We start from the raw sequence: 25726 nt of genomic DNA on the forward strand, positions 1-25726 counted from the left end.
GTTTGGAAAGAACTGCGCTCTCAGAAGTCATTCGAGCAGCAGTACACCATTCCAACGCTCTATCAAACTCGTTTGACACTAATTCAGGCGAAGGATGAGAAGGATGAGCTGCATCACCTGTCACCCGACGGCGCTTCCTGGTGGCAAAATCCTCCAACTCGAAAGGAGAGGAGGAGGATGCCAAACAAGCACTGGAGTTGGAAATAGGAGCAGCGCCTGCTGGGACCATACCTTCATCAGACGCCAACATAGTTGCCTCAGATGCCCGAAGAGTCTCCTTCGGGGGTGCACCATCGGTCTCTGCAGCAGGGGCGTCAGCAGCGCCATCAACAACGGAGTGATCAAGATCTTCCTGGGAAAGACGAGCGATCACTTCGGGCAAAAGAGGCGTACGGGCGGCATCAATAGAAACTGTGGGAATCTGACTTAAAGATTCACCAACAGCAGTCGCCTTACGCTTGGAGGATTCACTAGCTGAAACCACCTCATTGGCCCCAACCACCGCCGACGGAACGATTTTCTTGCTAGATTTCGCTCCGATAAAGTTCGGGTTGATCTTGGGAGCCACTATGCAAAAAGAAAAGCCGTATCAGTACAGAAATCCAACGACGACACAAAAAAAAAGGGAAAACCCTAGTTCTCTATCACTTCTGACAAACCCGATTAACTAAACCCCAAGTATTACTACTGTGCAGTTTACTCAGGGGGGAAGTGGGGAAAGAGGGGAAAGAGATGAGTAATCAAAAACAAAAACTCACTTGTTCAGAAGTTGATAGAGCTATTGTTGGAGTACGAGGAATACGGGAGCAGGCAGAAGGACGAAATGTCGCTTTAGCACTTTAGCAAATCTAACTTGCAGATAGCAGGATAGATGAAGAGTACCCACAAAGGCTTTAAATAGCCTCAGGTATTAAGACGACGGTTGAAAGCTAAGGACAACCAACGACCCAGATCGAAATGACGCTTCGAAATCCGCAGAAAGCAAGATCAACGGTCGGAGGGATGCCACATGGAAACATGTGGAAGCGAGCACCTGATGCAGAGATACCTCCAATCGTCGCACCGCCATTATAATAATGGGTGTATTTCCGATTCATTGGAAACAGTGAATGGTGTACAAAAGCAAGAAAACGTTTGGACTTCGCAGAAGGGAAACGTGTGGACTTTGCGATAAATGAAGTAGTGGGGAAGATTAATGCATCTTTCCGAAACGCATCTTCACAATATTTCTACAAGATTATTATTCAGCGAGGAATGTAAAGTTAAGTGATAAGTTTTATCATTTATACTTTGACATTCAAGGCAAGATTTCGGCAGGAGACAGGGAAATGGAAAGGCCAACATGGAAAAGAAATGTCTATTAATTAACAAGGAGGTCAATCTTTACAAACAAAAGATAACTCCCTAAGCCTCTTCTTTATTGTTGCCCGAGGGATCCTGGTCGGGAGGACTTTTCTCAGGATCTTGAGAAGAGCCTTCCTCAAGAATGACATTGGCCGAGTCCTCTACAGCAACAACTTGAGACTCGGCTTGTGATTTCTCCTCTGGAAGCGCCGGCTCGTCAGCCAGGTATGCCTCATATTGAGGGTCAGCTGGAAAAGGATCATCTTCTTCCCGAGCCCAGTCTGGGAGATCCATGCCAACTTTCCCGAAGACCTCTTTATGGCACACCTCACGAAAGGGAGCAGTATCGAAGGAAGGGATTGATGCGAGAATTCGCTCCCAAACGTCATTCTGCCCCAAGCGATAAGCTTGAATGTTGTAGGCACCTAGCAGCTCGGAGAAAGGTACGCTGTTCAGGTATTTCCGAACACACTCCTTCCGAAGCTCTGGCTTTATATGCTCGGGCTTGCTAGGGATAGCCAACTTCAGATATTCTTTGTTCTCCCTACATCAGAATTCAAGCCTGTCACCGAACAACGTGGCAGCTGCTTTTTGCTTCCTGGCCTCGCGCTCAGCATCAGCGGCACGAATCTTCGAAGCATCGAGGGCCTCCTTGAGGGTGATTACTTCCTTATGCTTTTCTGCAGCCTCCTCGGCGGCTGCAGTAAGCCGGTCTATCTCAGAATTGGCCTTGGCCAAATTCTCTTCACAGGTTTGCAGCAAGGAGCTGGTGCGGCCAACCCGGCTCAATGCTTCCATGTGTTGATAGAAGCTCAACACAGCATTCCTGGGAAGGCGGAAAATATTATGAGAAGTCATAACAAATTATGAAAAAATAAGTAAGCAAGAAGACCGGTACCTTGTGGATTGACTAACAAGGGAAATGTCATCCAGGGCTTTAAATTCCTGGCGGTCAGAAGGAGCAAGACTGAGGGAGCTCCACTCTGCAGCTTTCTCAGGATCCCGAGTCACCCTGTCGGTCAACTTCAGGGTCCACTGGGGGGTGAAGACCTCCTCACAATCCGTTGAAGCTTTGGATTTTTTATGGGAGGAAGCATCAATTGTGTCATGCCTCCTTTTGGTTCGGGCGGAGGAGGAGACATTAGACCTCTCCACCATTGGCTTCTTCCCTTCACCCGAAGCATCAGCTACGGGCTTGATATTCCTGATACCCCTGTAAAAGGGGTCGGGAGAGGGGACAGAAGCCTCTTGATCTATGGTCAAGGCTCTGGGTGATCGTTGCTCGGCTGTCACAACGGCCCTAGCGGCCTTCGCTCGCAGGTTCTCAGGGTTCATTCTTGGAGGCACTGCAAAGAAGAACAAGACATATCACTTCAGTAAAATTAAAGGATGATGGTTAGAAGCTCACAATGAGCCAAGCCCCAGTACTGAAGAATGGAGTTATACTCCACCTCAAATCCATGTATTTCTTGATACCATGGAATGGATTTGATCTTCCTGACGGCCGCCTCGTCTTCTCTGGATAAGGGGAGGCCTCGGTTATTCTCGGAAGAAGAAGTACACCGCCTCCAGGCGGTTGGGAAGTTAAGATCCGATGGAGGCGCTCGACAGAAAAAGTATTGTTCGCGCCATCTTTTGTGGTTAGAAGGGCAAGTTCCTTTGGCAAGGATGCTGCCCCTCCAATCAAGTTCAGCCTTATTGCGTTTGGACAGAAAAACCCATCCGGGAGGATGAGAGATAGAAAGAACATGAAAATGTACAAAGAGAGAAAGAGATGGCGTATTGCCAAGTTCAAAACACAAACCCAATAAGCCGACGATGAGACGCCAGCTATTGGGAAGGAGCATTCCGGGATAAATGTCCCAATGATTCGAAACTGCGGAGAACAAAGGATTAAAAAAGGGACAGCGAACCCCGCTTTCCAGTGCATCTATGTACAGAGAAAACTCACCCGAAAGGGTTGAATCAACCCTCTCATCGAAAGGGGAGCCCTAACTTCGATAAGAGGAAGGAAAATCAAAATCTTGGATGGCTAAAAGAAGGGTTTCCTCATTATAAATGGAGGGAACAGAGCCAGGTCCACCATCGGACTTGGAAGTTTGAGGCTGCCTAGAAGACTCGACAATCTTGGAAGATCCGGACTCGAGGAAGGCAGGGAGTTTCGGTTTTCTCTCTAAACCTTTTTGAGAAACTTCAGCAAACTCGCGCCAGAGGACAATTAGGGTTTTGTTATCACTATCCGACTGTTCGGAAGCAGGAGAAGCAAAAGCCTCACTACTATTACCAACATTGGGTACCAAAGAAGCCCCATTGTCCGCCATTACTTGTTTCAGTAAACTACAAAAAGAAAAAGACTAGTAAACTTACTGATTCAGTGAGGCAGAAGCTTGAGAGCAAGAAGGCGCGAAGCGGACAACAAAGGTTCAAATTCCAGACGGGGAAGAATGAAACCTACGAAGACAACGAACCGCTTTTAAAACACCCGCACGAGTGTTCGGGAATCTGAACGATCGAGATTGATTCAAAATCAACGACCGAGATTGAAAGACGTTTTGAAAGTTTGAACTCACGAATCCGAAACAGGCGTTCGGAAACCGTCACTTGGATTACGTGAGCCACGACGGATCGATCGCAAGGTGACACGTGGCCTTACCCTCACAACGCTCGAGGAAAAGTGACCACCGCATTAAATGTGATATGACATTTAATGGAGCACGCAGAGTCTATCGCTCTGACGAAGAACCGGTTAAAAACCAAGCCCTCGGGATCGACCGAACGCTGCAGTCCGGGGGCTCGTGATACGGAGAAATTATGATCAAACCGGGTTCGACCCTCGACCCCGGTCGAGACGAGAGGGAACCGACTCGCTCCCGAGCGAACCGGATCCGAAGATGGCTTTGTTGAAGAAGAAAACTGATTCAGCTACAAGCACGCCCTAATCCTACTTATGGATTAGGGTAATTACCCTAATGATGGCAGACTCGAATTAACGGCTGCGGCTAATCATTATCGAAGGGATAATCATCGCATAACCTAAAGAGTTATCTCAGGAGTCCTCTACTAGTCCAAACTAGTAGAAATCTGTTGCTCAACGGATCTATCTGCTAAGATCCAACGACTACCCGAAGAAGGCTCAAGTGCATCCAACGAAGGAGATTTGAAGGTACACTCTATATAAACCTCACTACCATACGAGGTGAGGAGGATCGAAAACACACTATCTGAGACTCAGGTTCAGATACATACTGATAGACTTAAACTATCGGGCGGCTTACGATCTAGATCACCTTTCCAGCTTCTTCATTCCTTAGCTCGTAGCCTCTAAGCAGAGTCGTTTGTGATTAAGTTCATCAACCGACTTAGCCTTCGGAGGTGGACTCCTGACCCCCGCGGTCGGGCCACATCTGACGCTTTCGTTTTGCAGGTCATCACGAGATCTAAGGGCTGAGCAGATTTTGGACGCATCAGAAACCAATCTATTTCATCTTCCAAACTTTCAAATGGATCCTTGTGATAGCCGTTAAGGTGAAGAATTGCCTTCTAGATTTCTGCTGAAAATTCACAGCGGAAGAAGAGATGGGACTCTGATTCTGGGGTCGAATTACAGAGAGGGCAGATTGGATTGTCTACAACTCCCCAATGTTGTAGATTTGTTCGCGTCAGTAATCGTCCTTGAATAGCTAACCATGAATGAAATGAGAATCTGGCGGCAATGGGAAACCGGACGAGGCGCCAGGGACGTTGGAGAGACCACGAACGAGGCCAAGCTCCGGATGTATATTTTCCGTTTGGAGCACTCAAACCAAGTCACTAGCATTTTCCAAAAAGAAAACATTGAAATCCAATGAAATTTAGGGGTGTCAACGGTTCGGTCCATACCAGTTTCGGTTTGGGTTTCGATCTCCGGTTCACCAAATCCAAGTAGGAATCATTAATTAGCAAAATTTCAAGTTTGGTACGATTTCAGCCTTTCAAGTGGGTTGGTTTTGAGACTATTGTCAACTCATTGTCAAACCATTTAGGCCCTGGATCTTGCCTTTTGGGCTTAAAGCCCAAATCAACCAGCCTCTTTAACCTCTTTATGTTGGGTTATAAGGGTTTTTTAATTGTTTGGCTTCGGGATTTTTAATCGCTGCAGTGGCTGCAGCCACATAGTCAGCAATCGAGATTGTGCCACGTATCTTGAAAGAAATCGGACAGTGTAGAATCAAATGGCGGGATTTTGTTGTAAATACGACATTTTAATTTTTATATCAAGGATTTAATATTTTACAAATTTACAAAATGAAACCCCAACTCTATTGATCCTAAACCCCTTTTTTGCAGCCCTAGTTGGAAGTGATGATGCAGAACTTCTAGTAAACCTTGGGTCTGTAGGAGGGACAAGGCCATTTGGAATACGGGTGTTGATGGAGCTGAAATTTCCTAACGGTTATACCTAACCTTTAAGCTTTCTCCTCAGAAACAGTCAAACAGACAAGCCTTGATCCCACCCTCCACCCCTAGGGATACAATAGGGCCGGGCTTTTGCAATCCCAAGCCACATATATCTAATCTAAGCCCATTCCCGCCTTTACCCTAATTCAGGGCCAAGGATTATTGTCCCTGACAAGGTTTATTTGAGAGATGATGGTTATGATCTAGGTTTTACAAATCAAATCTAATTTGTGGATATCACCAGCCTATTTACCACAAGCAATATATATTGAGGAGTTGAGCACTCCAGCATATTCAAAATCAGAAATAATGGAAATTGATGCAGAAGCTTCCTGGATGGATCCCATAGTTGAATATCCTTAAAATGATATTCTTCTTGTTGATAAGGAGAAAGCCAAAACCTTAAAAAGAAGATCAACAAAGTTTGTTTTGAAAAATGGGCTACTTTATAAAAGAACACTCTCTAAACCACTTCTGAAATGCCTGGGCCCATCTGACATGCACAATATGCACTGGCAGAGGTCCATGAAGGAATCTGTGGAAGTCACTTAGGATGAAGAGCTTTAGCTAAAAAAGTTCTGAGGCAAGGATTTTATTGGCCGGAGATGCAATAGATTATGTAAGAAGATGTCATCATGTCGCCCCCCAGAAGCACGAGATCAATTAACTTCCATTATAAGTCCCATCCCATTTACAATGTGGGGAATGGATATAATTGGACCATTTCCTATTGCATCTGGAGGAAGAAAATTTGTGGTGGCATCAATTGACTACTTTACAAAATGTGTAGAAGCTTTCACAAAAACAAAGTCATTTTCAAATTTGGCTTACCTAAGGTTTTACTGACAGATCACGGTACGCAATTTGATAATGAAAAATTCAAAGAGTTCTGTGTTCACTATCACATTGAGTACAACAATTCTTCTGACGCCTATCCACAATGCAACGAGCAAATTGATATAGCCAATAGAACTCTGCTGCAAGGAATCAAAAGAAGGTTGGACGAGGCGAATAGTCTATGGGTGGATGAATTACCCTATGTACTATGGGCGTATCAAACCACTGTCAGAACTCCAACAGGAGAGACACCTTTTAAATTGGCTTACAGTTTAGAAGCATTGGCCCCTGTGGAAGTAATGGCAGGCTTTGAGAGGTCAAAAGAATTTGATCCAGCAGTAAATGAAGAAGGTCTAAGGAAAAATCCGGAATTCCTAGATGAAGTAAGAGAGAATGCATTGTACTGGAACATAGAATACCAAAGGACAGAGGACTACAAGCCGACGAGACCAGGTCAGAGTTGGTGATTTGGTAAGGAAAAAATAGTGTGGATCCAAGGAATGCGAGAAAGTGCGCAAAGGGAAGGACCAATGTGGTGACCAAGGTTGTCGGCAAACAAATATTGGCTCAAGGATACAGGCAGCGAGAAGGACCAGGAAGTAACCACCAAAAAATAATAATAGTAAATGCAAGAGGTCAAGCGAAGGATCAATCAACAAAAGACATCACGACGAAAGAGGCCAAAAGCCAAGCCGAGGCGATCACGCGAAGCTAATCAAGGATCATGCCCGAGGAGGGTCGGGACCCGAAGCCAAGCCCCGAGGGTGACAAGACTTCCAAAGTCGGCAGTAAGCCAAGCCAGGGACAGCGAAGTTGATCAGGATCAGCCCCGAGGATGATCAAGACTTCGAAGCCAAGCCCGAGGCTAATCAGGAACCGATCAAAGATTTAACAAGCGATTACATAAAGGTTTTGATCAAATGCTAAGGCACGCAGCTACTAAGAACATAAAACGATCAAACGTGGAAAATCAGAATCATATCATAATATATTAGTATCAATCTAAGAGACAGATTGAATATTCTAGGAAAGCAACCACTAGGTAGATTACAGATGTAACACAGGTAGACTCAGATTGAATCACAGGTAGACAGAGTAACTACAGGTAGATCAACAATCCAGGTAGGATACCACGAAATAGTAGTTGTGTAATAGATGTAAAGGAATAAGACAGAAGAATAAAACACAATCAGCAGGCACAAAGCCAACAAGGGAGGAGGATGCCAACGGGCCGCCAACAGAGAACTCGGCCAGCATTCAAGGATCCCGAAAAAAGAAATGCCAGAAGATGGACAACAAAGCACCACAAAGAGATGCGAACCAAGAAAGGACGGGAGAGACAAAAAAAAAAACGAGAAGGAGAAGCAAAACAAAGACAAAGGGACCAGAGAAAGCGACAAGGGAAAGATCGAAAAGGAAACCCAGCGAGAGGGCGCACAAAGGAGAGCAACGGAAAAAGGGGAGTACATGACGAACGAAGTCATAATAAAGAGGTGCAGCAATCGGAGGACATAGAACGTGTAAAAACTCTTTTGAGCAACCTTAACAAAAAACCAGGTACATGTTCTTTAGCATATTCAGGTGAGTTTCCACTTTCTATTGGATTAAATGTCTCTAGTAATTCTCTTCCAAGCCCCTGGATCATAGATTCAGGTGCAACTCACCACATGACGCACTCACCAAATCTTTTCACCACATATTCTCCCTGTCCAAGTAGTAGGAAGATAGCTACTGCTGATGGCTCGTTAACTACCGTGTTGGAACCGGAAATATTGAGCTCAACTCATCCCTCACCTTGAAAAATGTTCTACATGTTCCTAGACTATCTATAAATCTTGTTTCTGTGAAGAAACTCACGCAAGATTTACATTGTAATGTAGTCTTTCACCATACTCATTGTATATTTCAGGACAAGGATTCGGGGAGGACGATTGGACATGCTAGAGAAAGGGATGGACTCTACTACCTTGAGGCACCAAGCCAATCACATGCTACTAATGGTAGTCCTTCTCAAACCAATAAAGAAAAAATCTGGCTTTACCATCACAGACTTGGACATCCTTCCTTTAGGGTAATCAGTCTTTTGTTTCCTTCTTTGTTTCAAGGCATACATGTCGATGAGTTTCATTGTGATGTGTGTGAGCTTGCTAAACACAAGCGTGGACCACTTCCTTTAAGCAAGAAAAGAAGTTCCATCCCCTTTTATCTCATTCATAGTGATATTTGGGGTCCTTCTAGAATTCCTAATGTGTCTGGGGCTAGGTGGTTCATGTCATTCATTGATGATTGCACTCGTGTCTCATGGATTTTTCTACTCAAAAACAAATCCGATGTTAGTTGTGTTCTTCCCAACTTCCATTCCATGGTTAAAAACCAATTTGGAGTTAGTATAAAAAGATTTAGATCTGATAATGCCAGAGACTATTTCAATCAAATTCTAACTCCATTCTTTCAAAGGGAGGGAATTATACATGAGTTATCGTGCGTTGATACCCCACAACAAAACGGAGTAGCTGAACGGAAAAATGGCCACCTTCTTGATGTAACTAGAGCCTCCCTATTCCAATACAATGTGCCTAAGTCATTTTGGGGGGAAGCAGTCCTCACAGCAACTCATCTCATAAATCGGCTGCCTTCGAAAGTCTTAGGATTCAAGAGTCCAATGGATGTCCTTTCCCAGTTCTACCCAAACCTAAAAACGACAAATAACCTTGTTCCTCGAATTTTTGGGTGTGTCTCATTTGTTCATATTCATGGACCACATCAGGGTAAATTAGATCCTAATGCACTCAAATGTTTATTTATAGGATATTCCTCCACTCAAAAGGGCTATAAGTGCTATCACCCTCCTTCAAAAAGGTTCTATGTTTCCATTGATGTCACTTTTCATGAACATAAGTCTTATTTTTCCACACCTCATCTTCAGGGGGAGCATTCAATAATGAAAGATACGAATGGGAATTCCTTACTTGACTTAGAGTTCACTCCCAAATACTTCACTATGTCACTTGAGTCAAACTGTGAACAACCTAAACTTGTGTCAGACTCACCTGTGTCAAACTGTGAACAACATGAACATATGTCAAACTTTAAAATGAATGAGCCTATTTCTGATATTGAGCATGTGAGATTTGGCAAAGGAAAGGTGTACTCAAGGAAGAAGAATCTTGTTCCAGAATCAGTGCAAGTTCAAGACTCCAAACCAAATTCTGGAAATGAGGTACAAATGACTAATCCTTCACTACAAACCGAATTCTATGTGCCCACAGATAGTAATGAACTAGGCCTTCCTATTGCCATTAGGAAAGGCATTAGAGAATGCACAACGAAACCCATGTACCCTCTTGCCCAATTCTTGTCCTTTAAACATTCTTCCCCATCTCATAGAGCCTTTCTGGTAAGTTTAAACACCATTGCCATTCCTAACACCTTATCTGAGGCTTTATCCAATAAGGAGTGGAAGCAAGCTATGAATGTGGAGATGGAAGCATTAGAAAGCAATTGAACATGGGAACTTGTAAGATTACCAGAAGGGAAGAAACTTGTGGGGTGCAAATGGGTGTATACATTGAAGTATCGAGCAGATGGATCTTTAGAAAGGTACAAAGCAAGGTTGGTAGCCAAGGGCTACACCCAGACTTATGGGATTGACTACCTTGAAACATTTGCTCCAGTTGCAAAAATGAATACTGTCAGAATCTTACTATCCTTGGCCGCAAATTATGGTTGGGACTTGCAACATTGATGTTAAAAATGCATTCTTGCATGGTGAACTAAAGGAAGAAATTTACATGGAGGTTCCACCGGGTTATGAGAAGGATTTAGCTGCTAATATTGTATGCAAGTTAAAAAAGGCCTTATATGGACTCAAACAGTCACCGCGGGCATGGTTTGGCAGATTTACTAAAGTCATGATTAGTATGGGTTACAAGCAAAGTCAAGGAGACCATACATTGTTCATCAAGCACTCATCATCTGGGGGAGTCACGACACTACTTGTGTATGTTGATGACATAATAGTGACAGGAAATGAAGAAAAAGAGAAACAAAATTTGACTCAATGCTTGGCTAAGGAATTTGAGATCAAGGCTTTAGGAAGATTAAAATACTTCCTTGGCATTGAAGTTGCTCACTCTCAACAAGGCATTTTCATCTCTCAACAAAAGTATATCACCGATCTCCTTAAAGAAACAGGGAATGGCCGCGTGTAAACCAAGCAAGCACTCCAATAGATCCCAACAAGTAAACTTGGGAATGCGAGAAGAAGATGTTGTTGTGGACCGAGAGATGTATCAAAGATTAGTAGGAAGACTAATCTACTTGTGTCACACAAGGCCAGACATAGCATATGCAGTTAGTGTAATCAGCCAATTCATGCACAGTCCAAAGGAAATTCACTTGCATGCAGCTCACCATGTGCTACAATATTTAAAAGGGACGCCAGGGAGAGGCCTTTTATTTAAAAGGAATAAAGGAATGATACTAGAAGCATACACTGATGCTGATTATGCAGGGTCAGCAGTAGATAAAAGGTCGACCACAGGATATTGCACATTTCTTGGTGGCAATCTTGTGACATGGAGGAGCAAAAAGCAGAATGTTGTGGCTCGGTCAAGTGCAGAAGCCGAATTTCGTGCAATGGCTCAAGGAATATGTGAATTACTTTGGTTGAAGATTATCTTAGAAGACCTAAAGGTTGAATGGGGTGGACCAATGAGACTCTACTGTGACAACAAATCAGCAATCAATATAGCACATAACCTTGTTCAACATGACCAAACCAAGCTCATTGAGATTGACAGACACTTCATCAAAGAGAAGCTGGGTAGCGGATTGATTTCTACGCCGTATGTATCTACACATAGTCAACTTGCTGATGTACTTACTAAAGGATTGAGCAGCTCAACCTTTCAAAAATGCATATCCAAGCTGGGAATGGAGAATGCCTATTCACCAGCTTGAGGGGGAGTGTGGAAAATCTTAGAATCATATCATAATATTTTATTAGTATCTTTAATCTAAGTAGATCAGATTGTAATATTCTATTACAGGAATTTTTCTTATTATTGCAATCTTCTATTCTAGGCAGATTACTCATTGATTGTAATCTTCTATTCCAGATAGATTTCTCATTGATTGTAATCTTCTATTCTAAGTAGATTTCTCATTGATTGTAATCTTCTATTCTAGGTAGATTTCTTATTTATTCTAATCTTCTAGGTAGGATATTCTTTCCTATTTCATAAATAGTAGTTGTGTATATATTGATTGTAAAGTTCTGAATAAGACACTGAAGAATAAAACATTTTAATTCCTATTTCGTCAGTTACTATGGTCATCTGCTTTCTCAAAAGATTTCATTAGTCATCTACTTCTGAAAGTAGCATATCAATAAGAATTATTTAGCAGTCACGAATCAGTCAAGCAAAAGAAGCAAAAAGAAAAGATTCATTGATCAAAATAATAAAACCAAAAGTGATCAAAGGACCAACGAAGTGAGTACCAATAGTAATAAAAAAATTTAAAAAAAAAACTTCTTCTAAACATTTTCTGAGAAATTCTTTGGACTAAACAGAAGGATTGTTATCATCATATTTGGCAGAAGGTTCATCATCAAAACCACTATCTTTGGCAGAGCGTGAAATTTCTTCTTCTTCTGAAGAGTCCTTATCTTTAGGTTCTTCTGAAGAATTGTCAGACTCAGGGTACTTCAAGTTATGAGCATCAAAAAATTTCCTAGTAGGAAGGGAGCAAGAAGGAATCACTTTGAAGTCAAAGTTGGGATAAACCTTAAGAACTTCACTCCAAATTTTGTCAATGCAAACCTTAAACACATTTTTGCAGAATCCCAAAAAAGTTGGACTTTCCTTTGCCTGATCAATGGCAGCAGTAATGGCACTGAAGGCAAGTTGATAATCATCTTGCATTCTTTTCTTCTCAGACTCAAACTATCTTCTTTCTTTCCCAAAAGCCTGTGCCATGGCTACCTTTTCCTGAGAGATTTCATTCAAACTCATTTTCGAATCTCTCTCAATTTCCAATTCAGATTTTTCCTGTGAGAGGGAACCAACAACCTTTTGTAACTACCTAATTCCTCTCTCCAAGTTGGAATTTTTCTTTTCAATCCTTTGAAATTTCACCAATGATTCATCTTTTTCTTTCTCAATACCCTTAGTCCAAGCAATGGCCTGTCTAACTTCATATGAGTTTCCTTTGTTTCAAACTTAGCAAGCCTGGCTCTTTCCAGGGCATCATTCTTTAGCATCTTCATTTGCAAGAGGTCATCTTTGTATTTCATCAAAGAGGCTTTCAAACCAGATTTCTCTTCCTGCAAGTCTTGACAAAGATCAAAACACAAGGCAAAATTATCTTGCAAACCCTCAATCTCAACATACAATTCTTTTTCTCTCAGTTGTGCAGCTTTTAGTTTTCTTTCTGAACGCTTCAAATTACTTTTGAGTTCTTGTACCTCAGTAACCAATTCAATATTCTTGTTGATAAAATCCTCATTCTCCAAAGAAGGAAATTTCTCTCTTTCTATGATTTCTGAAAAAGCATTGAAAGCAGCACCGAAGCATCTGCAAACAGAATTAAGGAGTTCAGCAAGATAGAAAGTGAAAGAGATAGTTATATTTTCAAGAAGGAAATTTATTTCTTACCCCCAAGCATGAGCGTAAAGACCAGAGTCGCTCATTCCAGTTGTTTCTCTTTTGTCTCGGGGAATCCTGCCTTTTGTTCTCCACTCATGAGCAACTTGCAATTCTAGTTTGCGTTGTGATTTTCTTTTAAATTCCAAAGAAGAGTAAAATGGTCCCTAGAATCAGCAACGCTCTTGAGTATCTTCTAATTGGTCAGGGTCAATTGAATAGGGTGCAGCAACTTCATGTGGTGGGGATCTAAAGCGACATCATTAGAGGCAACCTGAAAGTCAACCACTTCAGCCACAACATCTTCTTGACCTCCAGAATTGACGGGGGGATCAACCTGCATATTTAAAACTGGTGGGACTATATTTGGAACAACATTATCATTGGGCATAGCATCTGGGGCAACATTGTCTGGAGCAGGAGCAGGTGGAATAACATCCAAATTAAGGGGGGCAGCAACAAGAACATTATCAATAGGAACAATGTTCTCTTTGGGAACATCTTCCTCAGGCATTTTTTCATAAGGGGGGACATAATCATTCTCATCAAATAATTGATCAGCTACTTGGGCAATAATATCACCTGCAGCACGAGTGACAATCTCTCCAACCATTTTCTTCAATTGACTAAGAAAATAGTCAAAAAATTCCTCACCTTGATCACTAGGATCAGCTATTCTTACAGTAGGAAATGTGTTATCATCGGAAGGAGGAACAAACACTGGTGGAGTTAAAACTTCATGGTCTATAGGTGGAGCAGGCTCAATTACTTCTTCTGAATTCTATTCCTTGGGGTCAACATTTTCTTCTGAATTCTATTCCTTGGGCAGAAGGTGGTGTAGGAGCCTTTTTGCTTTTGCCTTTCTTGGTGGAGGTCAATTCTTGATCTGAAGAGGGACCCATAGAATGAAGTCTCCTCCTCGAAGTTCTTGTCTTTCCTACATGACCTTCACCAACCACGACCTTGACAATATTCATATCAGAACTTTCAGCATCATTATCTTTCTTATCAGCTTTTCCTGATCAACTTGGTTCTTCTTCTCAACAGCTTTCTTTTGAGACTTTCTTTTTGGAGTCTCATTAGGACCATGATCATCTGACAAGTATTTTGGGGAAGCTTTTCTTTATCTCTTTTCCTTTTTGGATTTGAGCTCAGCTTCTCTTTCCTCACGAACAGCCTTCTAAAGTTCGAAAATGTTAGGGATTTTCCAAACTCTAGTTCCTAAAGTAAAAGTTGGATCATAACAAAGAAAGGGGGAAAAATATACATGCATTTAACAGAAAAAGAGAAAAGAGAGTACCTGGTAGAAGACCATGATTGGCCAGGCCTGCATCAATTCTAAGGTCATTCGCGTCAACTAGTTTTCCACCAGAAATCAAATCCCAAGTATGTTGGTCATAGTTGTCGAGAAGAGGACGTCGATTTGGAGAGGAGAGAGAGTCTTGAGTATGCAGACTCTACCGGGAACGGTAATTGGGAGTTGAAATGGCATAGAAACAATATTTTTCTCTCCATTTTTTGTTGTCATGAGGAATGGAGGAGTCGGTGAAAATGGAGCAGTCACCTAACTAATTGACAATGCAAGTTCTCCTAGAAAAATGAATATAGCCTCGCTCGCATCTGACTTTCAGGGTGTAATAATTTCTGAAGAGATCAACAAAGGGGTGCGCCCCAACTTTTGATGAAAAGCAAAGAAACAGTAAATGAGTCTCCAATTGTTTGGAGTAACTTGAGAAGGACAAATATGGCAATGATTAAGAAGGGACTGAACCCAGGGTCAGTGTTATAAGGACGATCAGAGGGTCTAGGAACCCAAACTCTTAACTTCAGGAGGAAAATAGTAATCCTGCAAATAAGAGGACAATTTAGACTTCTTAATCGTAGAAGGGTACCATTCTGGTCCGGCATATTTTGGATTCTTCTTCTCCTTGGTGATCTCCAAGGGCTGATATGGAACAATCGCTTCATCATGGGCATATGGAGCAGGTTTCCAATCTAATGGAGTTTCATCAGAGGGAAGAACGCTTAGGATTTGATAATGACCCAAGTCTGAAAGATCCATACAAGAAGAAAAAAGAAAAGAATAAAAGTTAAAAAAACTCAAATGATTTTTGGGAAAGACAAGGGTAAATTGCAGACGATTGAAGAAGGTAAGAGAGTTCGAAGGAGAGTTTTGGAGGATGAGAGGTGACGAAGAACAAGTAAATATAAGGTGTGAAGTGACGTGATTGGAAACTCTTGAAATTTGGAGGGAAGATATACGATGCTTCGAATCAACGGCTATAACCACTCGGAATCAACGTTTGGAATTAATATTTTAATGGGGGGAACAATGTAGCTGAACATGTGGATGGCATAGGGAAGTTAAGAAAAGCGTTAGGATCGTGCGATGGAGAATAAGTTACATTTGTAATCGTCCGTCAGAGAGAGGATAACGTCTGAAAAACTGAAAGGTTGCATTTATGAGGGGATGAAAAAGCTGACGGAGGAAGATTTTCAACTAATTCTCGAGATGACTTGGGGGCTGAGCACAGTAATTTGATGATTACGATGGCTAACTACATTCCCAAGAGGGTCAAAAACCCATTTTCTTAATGAAGGTCAGATCATAAATCAATATTTGGATTATGGAAAATCAAAATTACAGTTAAAAAAAATAAATTCAGCGGTGTTGGAAGTTCAAACATTGATGAGTCAAGACTTCGCCACGTGGAGGATATATAGGATCATAACTCAACATTGCGGGTCAAGCGTTTAAAAGAAGGTGATTAACTTCAAAAGCCAGATGCAAATGGAACGGCTTTGATTGAATCCAGTATCCATTGATTGATCTCTCCAGTTGAGTTAAATTGAACGATACCCGATGAACTCCCAAGATTAAATGATGAGCTCAGGATTCCGATGAGCTCTACGAAGCTATAGATTGATCTTAGAATCTCTGATGAACTCATTTGATTGAAGGATTGAGCTCGGAAGTTTCTGATGAGCTCCACAGGTTGACATATGAGCTCATAGTTCTAATGAGCTCTACGAAGCTATAGATTGATCTCAGAATTTTTGATGAACTCTCTCAACTAAAGGATGAACTCAGCGTTCAAGCAATCTCTCATCCAAGCTTATGCTAAATAGAAAATTGATTTCTCACAGCTAAGGTCAGGTGAAGAATAAACTCAAGATGACCAAACAAAAGCCTGATCAAAGGAAAAGTTTAAACCTCCTAATTAGAGTTTCAATTCAATTTCAACTTGATCAGCAGGCTTGGGGGCTTATGTTGTGCATAAATTATCCCAACTCTGATTCACATTGGACCAACTGGATTCAACTGGAGTCGCAAGTTATACTATGGGTCCGCCCGAAACATAAACTAGGATCAAATCATATCCGTCCAATCTAAACTGATCATCCCACAGTTATCAGCAATAGAGAACCACGCAGGAAAGCTATAAATAGAGACGAAGCACACGCAAAAGTTAAACACATTCAAATTCTAAAGAGCACTCACACTCTTTCTGCTTTTTACATTAAAGCTCTTCAAAAGCTCTCAGCGAGCTCTGAAACCCTATTTCTTGTCAACTACTGACTAGATCGTAGGAGACGGACGCCAATCCAGCTGATTGGCTCCGTTTCTAACAGATTAATTGTTTTACAAGAAGTGTGAGATTGAACCAGATCGATCCAGATCTGAACGATTGGTGTGAGATTCTCGATCTACAGATCCAAGCGAAATCTGCACCAACATACACGTTTGCTTGTTCTCTTCATGATTGAATCTGCGTTTTCCAAAATCTATTCACCCCATGAGCAAGGCTAGCTAATGAAATTAAATATATATCGTGGGTCCTTAAAGAGTATAAAGAAACTAACAAAGCTCGTACAACTCCCCCATAGGATTGCTATAGATTATAATAGGTTGCTCTAGAAGACAATATAATGACAGCCAACTCCTCAAATCTGTTTATTTTCTCAAGAAAGTTTGGTAGAGTTCCTGTAGTCTCCAAAAGAAAGGTGAACAAGCAGAACTTAAATTATTGAATTTGATATACCAATTGGACCGTGTTCTGCCGGAAGAAGAAATATTACAGGAGAGCAAACCAAAAATATGCTTCACATGTGCATGTTAATATTGAATGGCATGAGATACCTCGCGTTTGGTATTTTGTGACTGCAGACAGACATTTCTCTCCCAAGTCACATAATCTAGGTCCACATCGCCAATCAAAAGTTCAGAACAGTTCAATTTATGGACAACCACTTGATCCGATCTAAGCCTAGATCTAGACATTACAAATCAAACAGTTATCTACCACAGACTTTCACAGTTTCACCTAATCTAGTCAAATATAGGACCAAACAAGCAAACACTTTTCTTCTTCTTCTTCTTCTTCCGGCGTAAGGCTCGAACTCAAAGGTTGTAAACGAAATGCAGTAAATTTGGAATTTCAGTACTTAAAAATATAAGAACAGGTAAAGCAAAATATTATCTTATAAAACAACCATTTTTAAAAGACTATTCTTCCAACGCGTGATCATCACATTTAACTAGTATTAACCGGCATTTTAGGCAACTTGGGGGTGATAGATCATGGGGAACTCACTAGAAACTAATAAAACAAACCGACTGCAACTGATACAAAGAATATGAGTTCACGCGAACATAGACAAAACAAAGTGGAAAGAAATGAAAAACAGAGGGAAGGGGATGAAATGAACGAGCTTTGAACCATAAAGAGATTAGAGAAACAAAAAGGAATGTAAGTCTAACCTGATACAGTTGCCATCAGCTTTAACTTCATCTTCGCAATACGTAGACTGTAGACACTTAAAACTCACAAAAAACTCAATAAACCCATTTTAAAAACTGCTACCAAGCACTTCAGAAACAACATTTCTACCCAGCAATAGTCTCAGACTTTACCGTGAACCACCACCACCACTCAACCCAAGGTCCCAAACACAAGAAGAAGAAAAAACCCAAAACCATCCTCTCCTTTGGTCTTACGTTCTCTGCCTCTACTTTTAATTCCCTGACACTCACCAAACTGCCTCACCATCCCTCCTTAAAAGCAAAAGAAAAAGAACCCCCTCGAAAACAGAGCGGTTTTCGTCAAACCACTATTCCCAAAGCCAAAAGCTGATGATGATGACGACGGATCATAAATGAAAAAGATATCATGTCCCATAAGTCTATCTCTCATTACGCGCCTTTGCTTTGAATCACTCTAACGCTTTTACCAACAAAGAATCACTCTAATGCCCAAGATTGCAAGGGAGTAAAATCTCGGGAACTCCTCCACCCTTCTCAGAAACAGCGAAATTAGTTTCTTCTGTTCTGCTCTTCTCTGCGAGCCGAAGACGATGAATCCTGCAAAAAGGGTTACATGTGGGCCGGCTAGAATACTGGGCAACTAAGTCAGACAGTAAACAGATTAAAGTCCTGTGCAAGGATTACACAAGACTATGCTCAAAATGTATTGGATGCTTATCAGGAGAGTATGTCCTTCTTATACTGTAAGTATTACCTTTAATATAAAATTGATGCGTAACAGTTATACTGATGCTTCTCCCGACTAAGCCTCCCTTCGAGCCGAAGACGATGAGTCCTGCAAAAACGGTTAGATGCAGGCCGGCTGAATATTGGGCAACCGCCTCCAATGGCTAAGTCAGGCAGTGAACAGATTAAGCAACCGCCTCCAATGGCTAAGGTCAGGTTAAGGTCCCGTTCGATCAGTGACTGGGTTGACCTTCTCTATTGAGAACGGTTGCTATATTAGTCCAGCGTGTATTACACCTTGATCAAGCTAGTCGGTTCCTATCCCGACTTAAGGTATGTGGAGCCTCGGCCGGGTTTGACCCGGTCGGGTAGGAAACTTCCGTATCACTCCCCCTGAGATTTGCATAAATATTAAAGAGGTTTTAAAGGCTACATTGCATTGCAGGGTAGGGGACTTACATTGTAGAGGTGTTTGAGAGAGTAGGGAACTACATAACATTGCAGAGGGTCACAGAGGCTTCAAAGGGCTTCATGCTTTTAATGCACCCCATTCTCTTGACCAAATTGCCCTTGCTTTGTGCTGGGCATTTAATGCACAGTATTTTTAATCTACAGTTGAGATAGAAGTATGTTTCATAATAAATTAAGCAAATTGCACTGGCACCCTAAAATGAAGGCTTTAAAGCACTGACACCCCATTTTATGTTTAAAAAACTAAGACACCCCATTTATTAAATACACTAGTCCATTCTGTTAGTGAAACCATTAATCTACTGTTTTTTTTTTTAATTCCAAAAATGCCCTTACCAAAATCAAAAGAGAAGAAAAAAGAAAAGCCTTCGGCTCCGATTATCTCCGTCGTCTCCACAAGGGTAAAGTTTCATGAGAAGGGTAGCTTTCATGAGATTACCATAGACTGCAACAACCTGAACCATCACCACCATCACCTAAATGACAGAGACAATGATCAGTCTTAAAATCCTAATGGTGGGTTTGATCCAGAAATGGAGATAAAGATAGATGGGCAATCGGCCATTCATGTTAAGCATCTCCAATGGAAATTCAGAGGTAACGCATCTATTTCCATGAGTAAATTTAGAGTAGAAATTTATTGGGACGTTCATGACTAGCTATTTAGTCCTGGTCTACGCCATGCTCTGTTTATATTCAAGCCTGTATCATTAACCAAATCCCCATCGTCAACATCGATGTCATGGTCGCCGGCGACGACGTTGTCCTCATCTCAGACTACGAGTTCAAGTTCATTAGAGGGAGAAAATCCAAGTGGGTCATTTGGGTTCTGTTTATTTCTCTATGCTTGGAAGGTGGAATGAGTAAATTTGCCAAGATCCCTATGAGATAATTTTCCCCTACCATCGTCATCATATCTTCTTGAACACCACCTGCTCCAGAGAAGAAAACGGAGTTGAACAAAGAAATAACCATATCCATCATATCCATCATCACAATGGGCTAAGGAACAGGAAGCTTCGGTAAGAGGAGGAACAAGACTCACACTCTCTATGTGAGATGCGGGTGCCGCAGCTTTCATCTTCAGAAGAGCAGATGATCTGCTTGCGGGTACCCTTCAGCCCGTACCAGGAAATATAACTGGAGTGTGAAGGCTATTAGGAGGAAGACCACCGGACCTAGCCGGATGAGGTATCTCCGCCACCTGCCTCGCAAATTCAAGACCAACTCCAAGGAAGAACGGGGCAGCCGCTTCTGAAGGTGTAGGAGGGTTAAGAAGGGATGAAAAAAAGACTTAAGCCTTACGTGACAATAGAGGTTAAACCCTTCACAACTAGCTTTCCTTCTTTGCAGCGGCAGAAACATCACCGGAGTTAGTAGAACCTAGAAGAAATTCAGGCAACGACATCGTGACAAACTTATGTTGATGACCATCTGTTGTGTGACATCTGTCGTGGCAAACTTTTGGTAGGGGCATTTTTTAAATGGAAAAAAAAAAAAAAAAAAAAAAAACAGTTTCACTGATAGAATGGACTAGTGTGTTTAATGAATGTGGTATCTATGTTTTTCAAACATAAAGTGGGGGAGTCAATGCTTTAAAGCCTCTATTTTAGGGTGCCAGTGCAATTTACTCTAATAAATTTAAAACCCACTTTTGCAAATGGATGGTAGATATCAAAATCTCTGTCTAAACCTCTTTTTGTGATCCTATTGCTGCAAAATTCTTCAGAGTCCACATGGTATCTTAAAGACAAAGATTTATAACTCCCCAAAGCGAAAAACGAAAGCAATATGATAGGAAATCACAAGGAATCCTAAGGAGAAAAGATAAAAAAAGATTATTAAGTAGAAAAGAGAAATAATAAGTTCAACAGAGAATGTCCTTGTCGATCGCGCTGTGGGAAGGTATCTGGTTTAAGTTAGTTAGGCTTGCGTCTATCCGGTTTAAACTAATTGGGTTTGATCCACTGAAGTTCAATTTTTATTTTTGGGGAACATTGAGGTTCAATTTTAAACTTGACAACAGATGCTTATCCAACCACACATGGTACACTCTGGTAACTGTTACAGCCGCAGCAGACGATGTGAATCCGAACTAAGAGAGGTTCCTCAGCATCTGCACTCAATATGTCTCTAAAGCATGACTTCAGCTTAAGCACTATATATCTGAAGTAACAAACCCTTCTTGCAGAAATGGATATGGTCACTAAACAAAGTAATTAAAAAAGAACCCCTCCCCCTTTCCTTTTCCTCTCTGCAGACTATTTTTTTTGAGAAGTGGATCTTGTGAAACTCACACTAACTGGTTTCTGGATTCAACAAAATTTTCTTTTCTGCTTTACAATTAGTATCCATTAGGGTTTTAATGTTGCAGGATTTTAAACTTTGTAATCGTGTATGTTACTCTTTCTCATTTTGCCAAGTAAAGCCATACATGGAAGAATAAGAATTGATAGGGAAGTCCACTTTTAAGGACCATGGGCTTGAATGGTACCTCCTACTGACTTAACAGGAATTAGTGCCTCTATTGTTGATATGATGTCTGAACTTAAATGAATAAGTTGTGCTTTTTTTTTTGGGGGTTAACATCTCTTTTCAAATGCTATTCTACTGCTACATTTCGCCTGGAGGGCTTTCCATTGTTACTGTATTTGAATCCTCTTACTTTCTTCAGGGTATTTATCTGCATTCATGAGTTTTCATAGTCATCTTCTAATGTGAAAGTTGCATTCATCCTTTACCCTATGGATACTTTGCATCTTGTTTGGACGTGTTCCACTTTAAATGTTGGAGAAACCTGCGAGGAGAGTGAGAAAGAAGCAATAGCATGCCTAGCAGGTTGTGTACCCAAGAAGAAAATACTTATTAATGGCCTTACATAGAAGGAATGGACTCTTCCTACACTAGAACTCTCTTTCGGTTTTACAATCTGTTCTGCAGCTCTAACCCCTCCCTTAGCCCCAACACTGCCCCCCTCCTACCACCCTGAAGGAAAAAATAGAGAAGCAGCTTACACATCCATCTATTTTAGAGTCTTGATTGAGTCAATGTAGCATCTCCTACATTGATACCACGATGACACCATCCATGCCTCATCCCAACTTGATGGGGCCATCTCTTGTACTGACTTAAATAGCCTGTTAATGGCCATGGATGAGATCACAAGATTGAACAAAGGAGCTTTTCTTACTATATTACGACCATAGAGTAAACACATGCCATGAAAAAAAGGGTCTCAAGATGGCATACATTCCCACCAAATTACATCATACAATAAGCACATTCACAACAAAGTAAATATTTAGAACCAACTACTATAGTTGAAATTTGTTTAGGATAACAAGGAACTTCCTTCCTTGATGAGCACAAACACAGTCCCACCATCACCCTTGGAGATGCGCAGTTCGTCATCGAGATAGGTGGTGAGCAACCAAGACTCAGCATTGGCGTTGGTGACAGGTATTTTCAAGGGTGATTGGTTAGAAATCGTCTTTGCAACAGAGGAGGCAGTACTTTGAAATGGGGTGATCAAACCTTTGAAGGGGGCGAGTTCAATCTTCTGTCCCAGGACGTTCACATTTTCCGGTATCTCAATTGAATTTGTTAGCTGGGGTGTCCCAATAATCCCTTCTTCGAATTTTAACTGCATCACAAAATTAGATTAATATGTTAATAGTTATAAATGAAAAAGGTTTCCATTTTCTCCACTGCTAGGTGACTAACCTGAACACGCTTGGGGCTTCGGATTTCAAACTTGGCATTGGTGGTCAAGGAAGTGGTGGCCAAGGGCCCAGTGAACTTGACCGAGTTCTGAACAGTGAAGTTCTCCGAGTCAATAGTTTGGGATATCTCGTCCACCTTCACAAATGTTGGTGGTGTTGAGAACAATGGGAACAACCCTGGGAACAATGTATATCTGCAGGATCACCATGGTAACAATTAACAATGCAGCTAAACAAAGATTTGCAAACAAAATCAAACAAGGACATTACATAAATATATAACACAGTTTTACACAGTCCACTGAAGATCTACAGCCAAGCAATAGGTTGATCTTCCACCATTTCAAGAATTTATTATGATAAAGACCCTAACCCCTTGTATAGAGAAGGCATGATCCCTAAACAATACAAGATTTCCCCTAGTATTTGGAAAAGAGTCACCTGTAGAGTTGGAGACACCAACCCATGTCCTGTTTGGGTGCTCCTATGCTAGGTTCGTGTGGTTTGGGAGTGACTATAGCTTACCATACCCAACAGATATTGTTCTTACTGTGGCCGATAAGATTTTGGTCTAGCAGCCTTTGTTTGTCTCAGTATGCAAACGTATCAGTCTAAGATTATACTATGAATGTTTTATTGTTTTGGAAAGTGGCAATGGCAACTAGAGGCCACTAATATAGTAATCAAGAAGGTATATGGCAAGTATCAGTCCATAATTTTGTCTCAATCTCATGACATGATGCTTTACAAGGGACAAAGGACATGGCCCTTCCAGGCAGGGAGTCAGCTATATTGTTAGTTTCCTTGAGAATGTAGAACAAACAACTAGAGATGAAAAAAGTAGACGAGTAAGAGACATCCTGTAGTATTTGGTCATCTTGTAGGTACTTGATGAACTGTAGGTTATCTACTTCTTCTTTTAGGTTGAATAGCCCCTCAGAGACAACCTTAAGACCTTCCCTTAGTAAGATAGCCTAGCTTGGATAACAGAGGAAAGAAATATTGGTTCAGAGACCACAGTCAAGACAGCACCCGTGTGGTTTCTGACGATAAATCCAATTCCCATCTCCCCTTTGCTGCTGGCATCATAACTTAGCTTATAGTAGACAGAACAGGGAGGAGACCAGGGTGTATTGGGTTGAGGTTGTTGTACAGCTGGGGAGGAAGACAGGCTGCTGCTAACTACATGAGAACTGTTCATAGTTGAGCTGAACTTTGAGAAATCCTTCTCTGCTTTTTTTGAGTACTTCCATGAGGACCAGTCCCTTGTGTCAAACAATATTTCATTTCTTGCCAGCCAAAGGCCTCAAACAGATGAAGGCAGATAGACTCAAGATCCTGTCTCTATCATCCTAATTCTTTCCATGACTCAGGTCCCATGAGAGAATTTAACTCTGCTAATTTTGGATCAACTGTGGGAGGTTGGTAAGACAAAGATGATCCAAACCAAACTGCTCAAGCAAAAGGAAAATCAAGGAGCAAGCGGTTTAGGTTTCATCAGCATTACCACATATAGGGAAGCAGGGATTTCTGAGGAATTTCCCTCCAGGAAAGAGCCTTTGAAGTGGCCAATCCACCAGGCAGTGCTTTCCGCAAGAAATTCCTGATTTTGGGGGCGTTTTGCAGCTCCAGATCTTATTCCATGTGTTGTCCTTTACTTGTTTATACTTACTCTGATGGGAAGATGATGCAGCAGAATTTTACTTATTTTCCCTTTGATTACAAAGGAAATAATAACCTGATTTAGCTGTGCAAATACCAGTTGGGGATCCTCCCCAATATTGAGAATCAGGTTTAGGGAGAAGGCCAAGCTTGGTAGGCAGAAAAGCTCTAACATCTTCAGGGGCTGAAATATGTGTGCAGAACTCCTTTCTTCCATATTCCCCTCTGCTGACCAATACTAGGGACATGCTGTGAGGTTTAAATCAGGAAATCTAAGTTTCAAGGTTAAGTGTGATAGTATCCACTGTTAGGGGCACTGTGAGTTAGACACGGGTCTTAGATGTATTATATATACCTTTGTATAGTTCTCATAAACTATTGAATGAAAAGACAATTCATTGTCACGTTTATTCACATGGTATCAGGCCATCACTCAATACTGACTTCTCAAAGTATGAAGTGGTTTTCCTCTCAATCCAAGTATGCTACTGATCTTCTCATTGTGCTCAGATGGATGAATGTAACCTATTGCCACTCCTATGGCATCTCGGGCTCCTGCAGTGTCTGATTCATGGCTTTTTGATGATGTTACTTTATTTTGTAGTATCGTTGGTGACTTGGTGGCTTATAATATTTGACCATGACACGTCCTGATTTGTCTTATGCGGCGAATATTGTTTGTCAATCGATGCAAACTCCGACGATGACTGATTTTCTTGCTGTCACACGTATACTTCGTTACATCAAGGGTACCTTGGATTATGGTATTCGTATCCGTCGCGATAGCTCTCTTCGTCTTTCTGGTTTTTCAGATGCTGATTGGGCGGGGGGGTGTCCATTGACACGTCGTTCTACTACCGGGTTTTGCACCTTTCTTGGTGCTAACTGCATTTCTTGGAGTGCCAAGAAGCAGCCTACTGTTTTGCGCTCTAGCACTGAGGCTGAGTATTAGGCTATGGCTTCCACTGCTGCTGAGCTCACTTGGTTAGGTTATCTTTTACGTGATCTTGGGATTTCTCAGCCTGATCCAGTTGCCTAGTTTTGCAATAACTTGAGTGCACTTCACATGTCGGTTAATCAAGTCTTCCATGCTCACACGAAGCACATTGAGATTG

General features: G+C 41.5%; 1 protein-coding gene across 1 annotated transcript in view; it reads right to left on the reverse strand.

Moving 5' to 3' along the window:
- Positions 1–22335: 22335 nt before the first annotated feature.
- LOC149002826 (chromoplast-specific carotenoid-associated protein, chromoplastic-like) overlaps positions 22336–25726 on the reverse strand; it is a 41364-nt gene continuing 37973 nt past the window's right edge. The window contains exons 2-3 of the mRNA XM_089137314.1: positions 22951–23143; positions 22336–22870 (exon numbers count right to left, since the gene is read on the reverse strand). Coding sequence (XP_088993440.1) covers positions 22559–22870; positions 22951–23143 — 505 coding nt within the window. The 3' untranslated portion in view covers positions 22336–22558. The remainder of the gene's footprint in view (positions 22871–22950; positions 23144–25726) is intronic.

The sequence above is a fragment of the Hakea prostrata genome, chromosome 10 (assembly GCF_041222555.1).
Source record: "Hakea prostrata isolate BN-2017 chromosome 10, UWA_Hpros_2, whole genome shotgun sequence".
NCBI lineage: Eukaryota > Viridiplantae > Streptophyta > Magnoliopsida > Proteales > Proteaceae > Hakea > Hakea prostrata.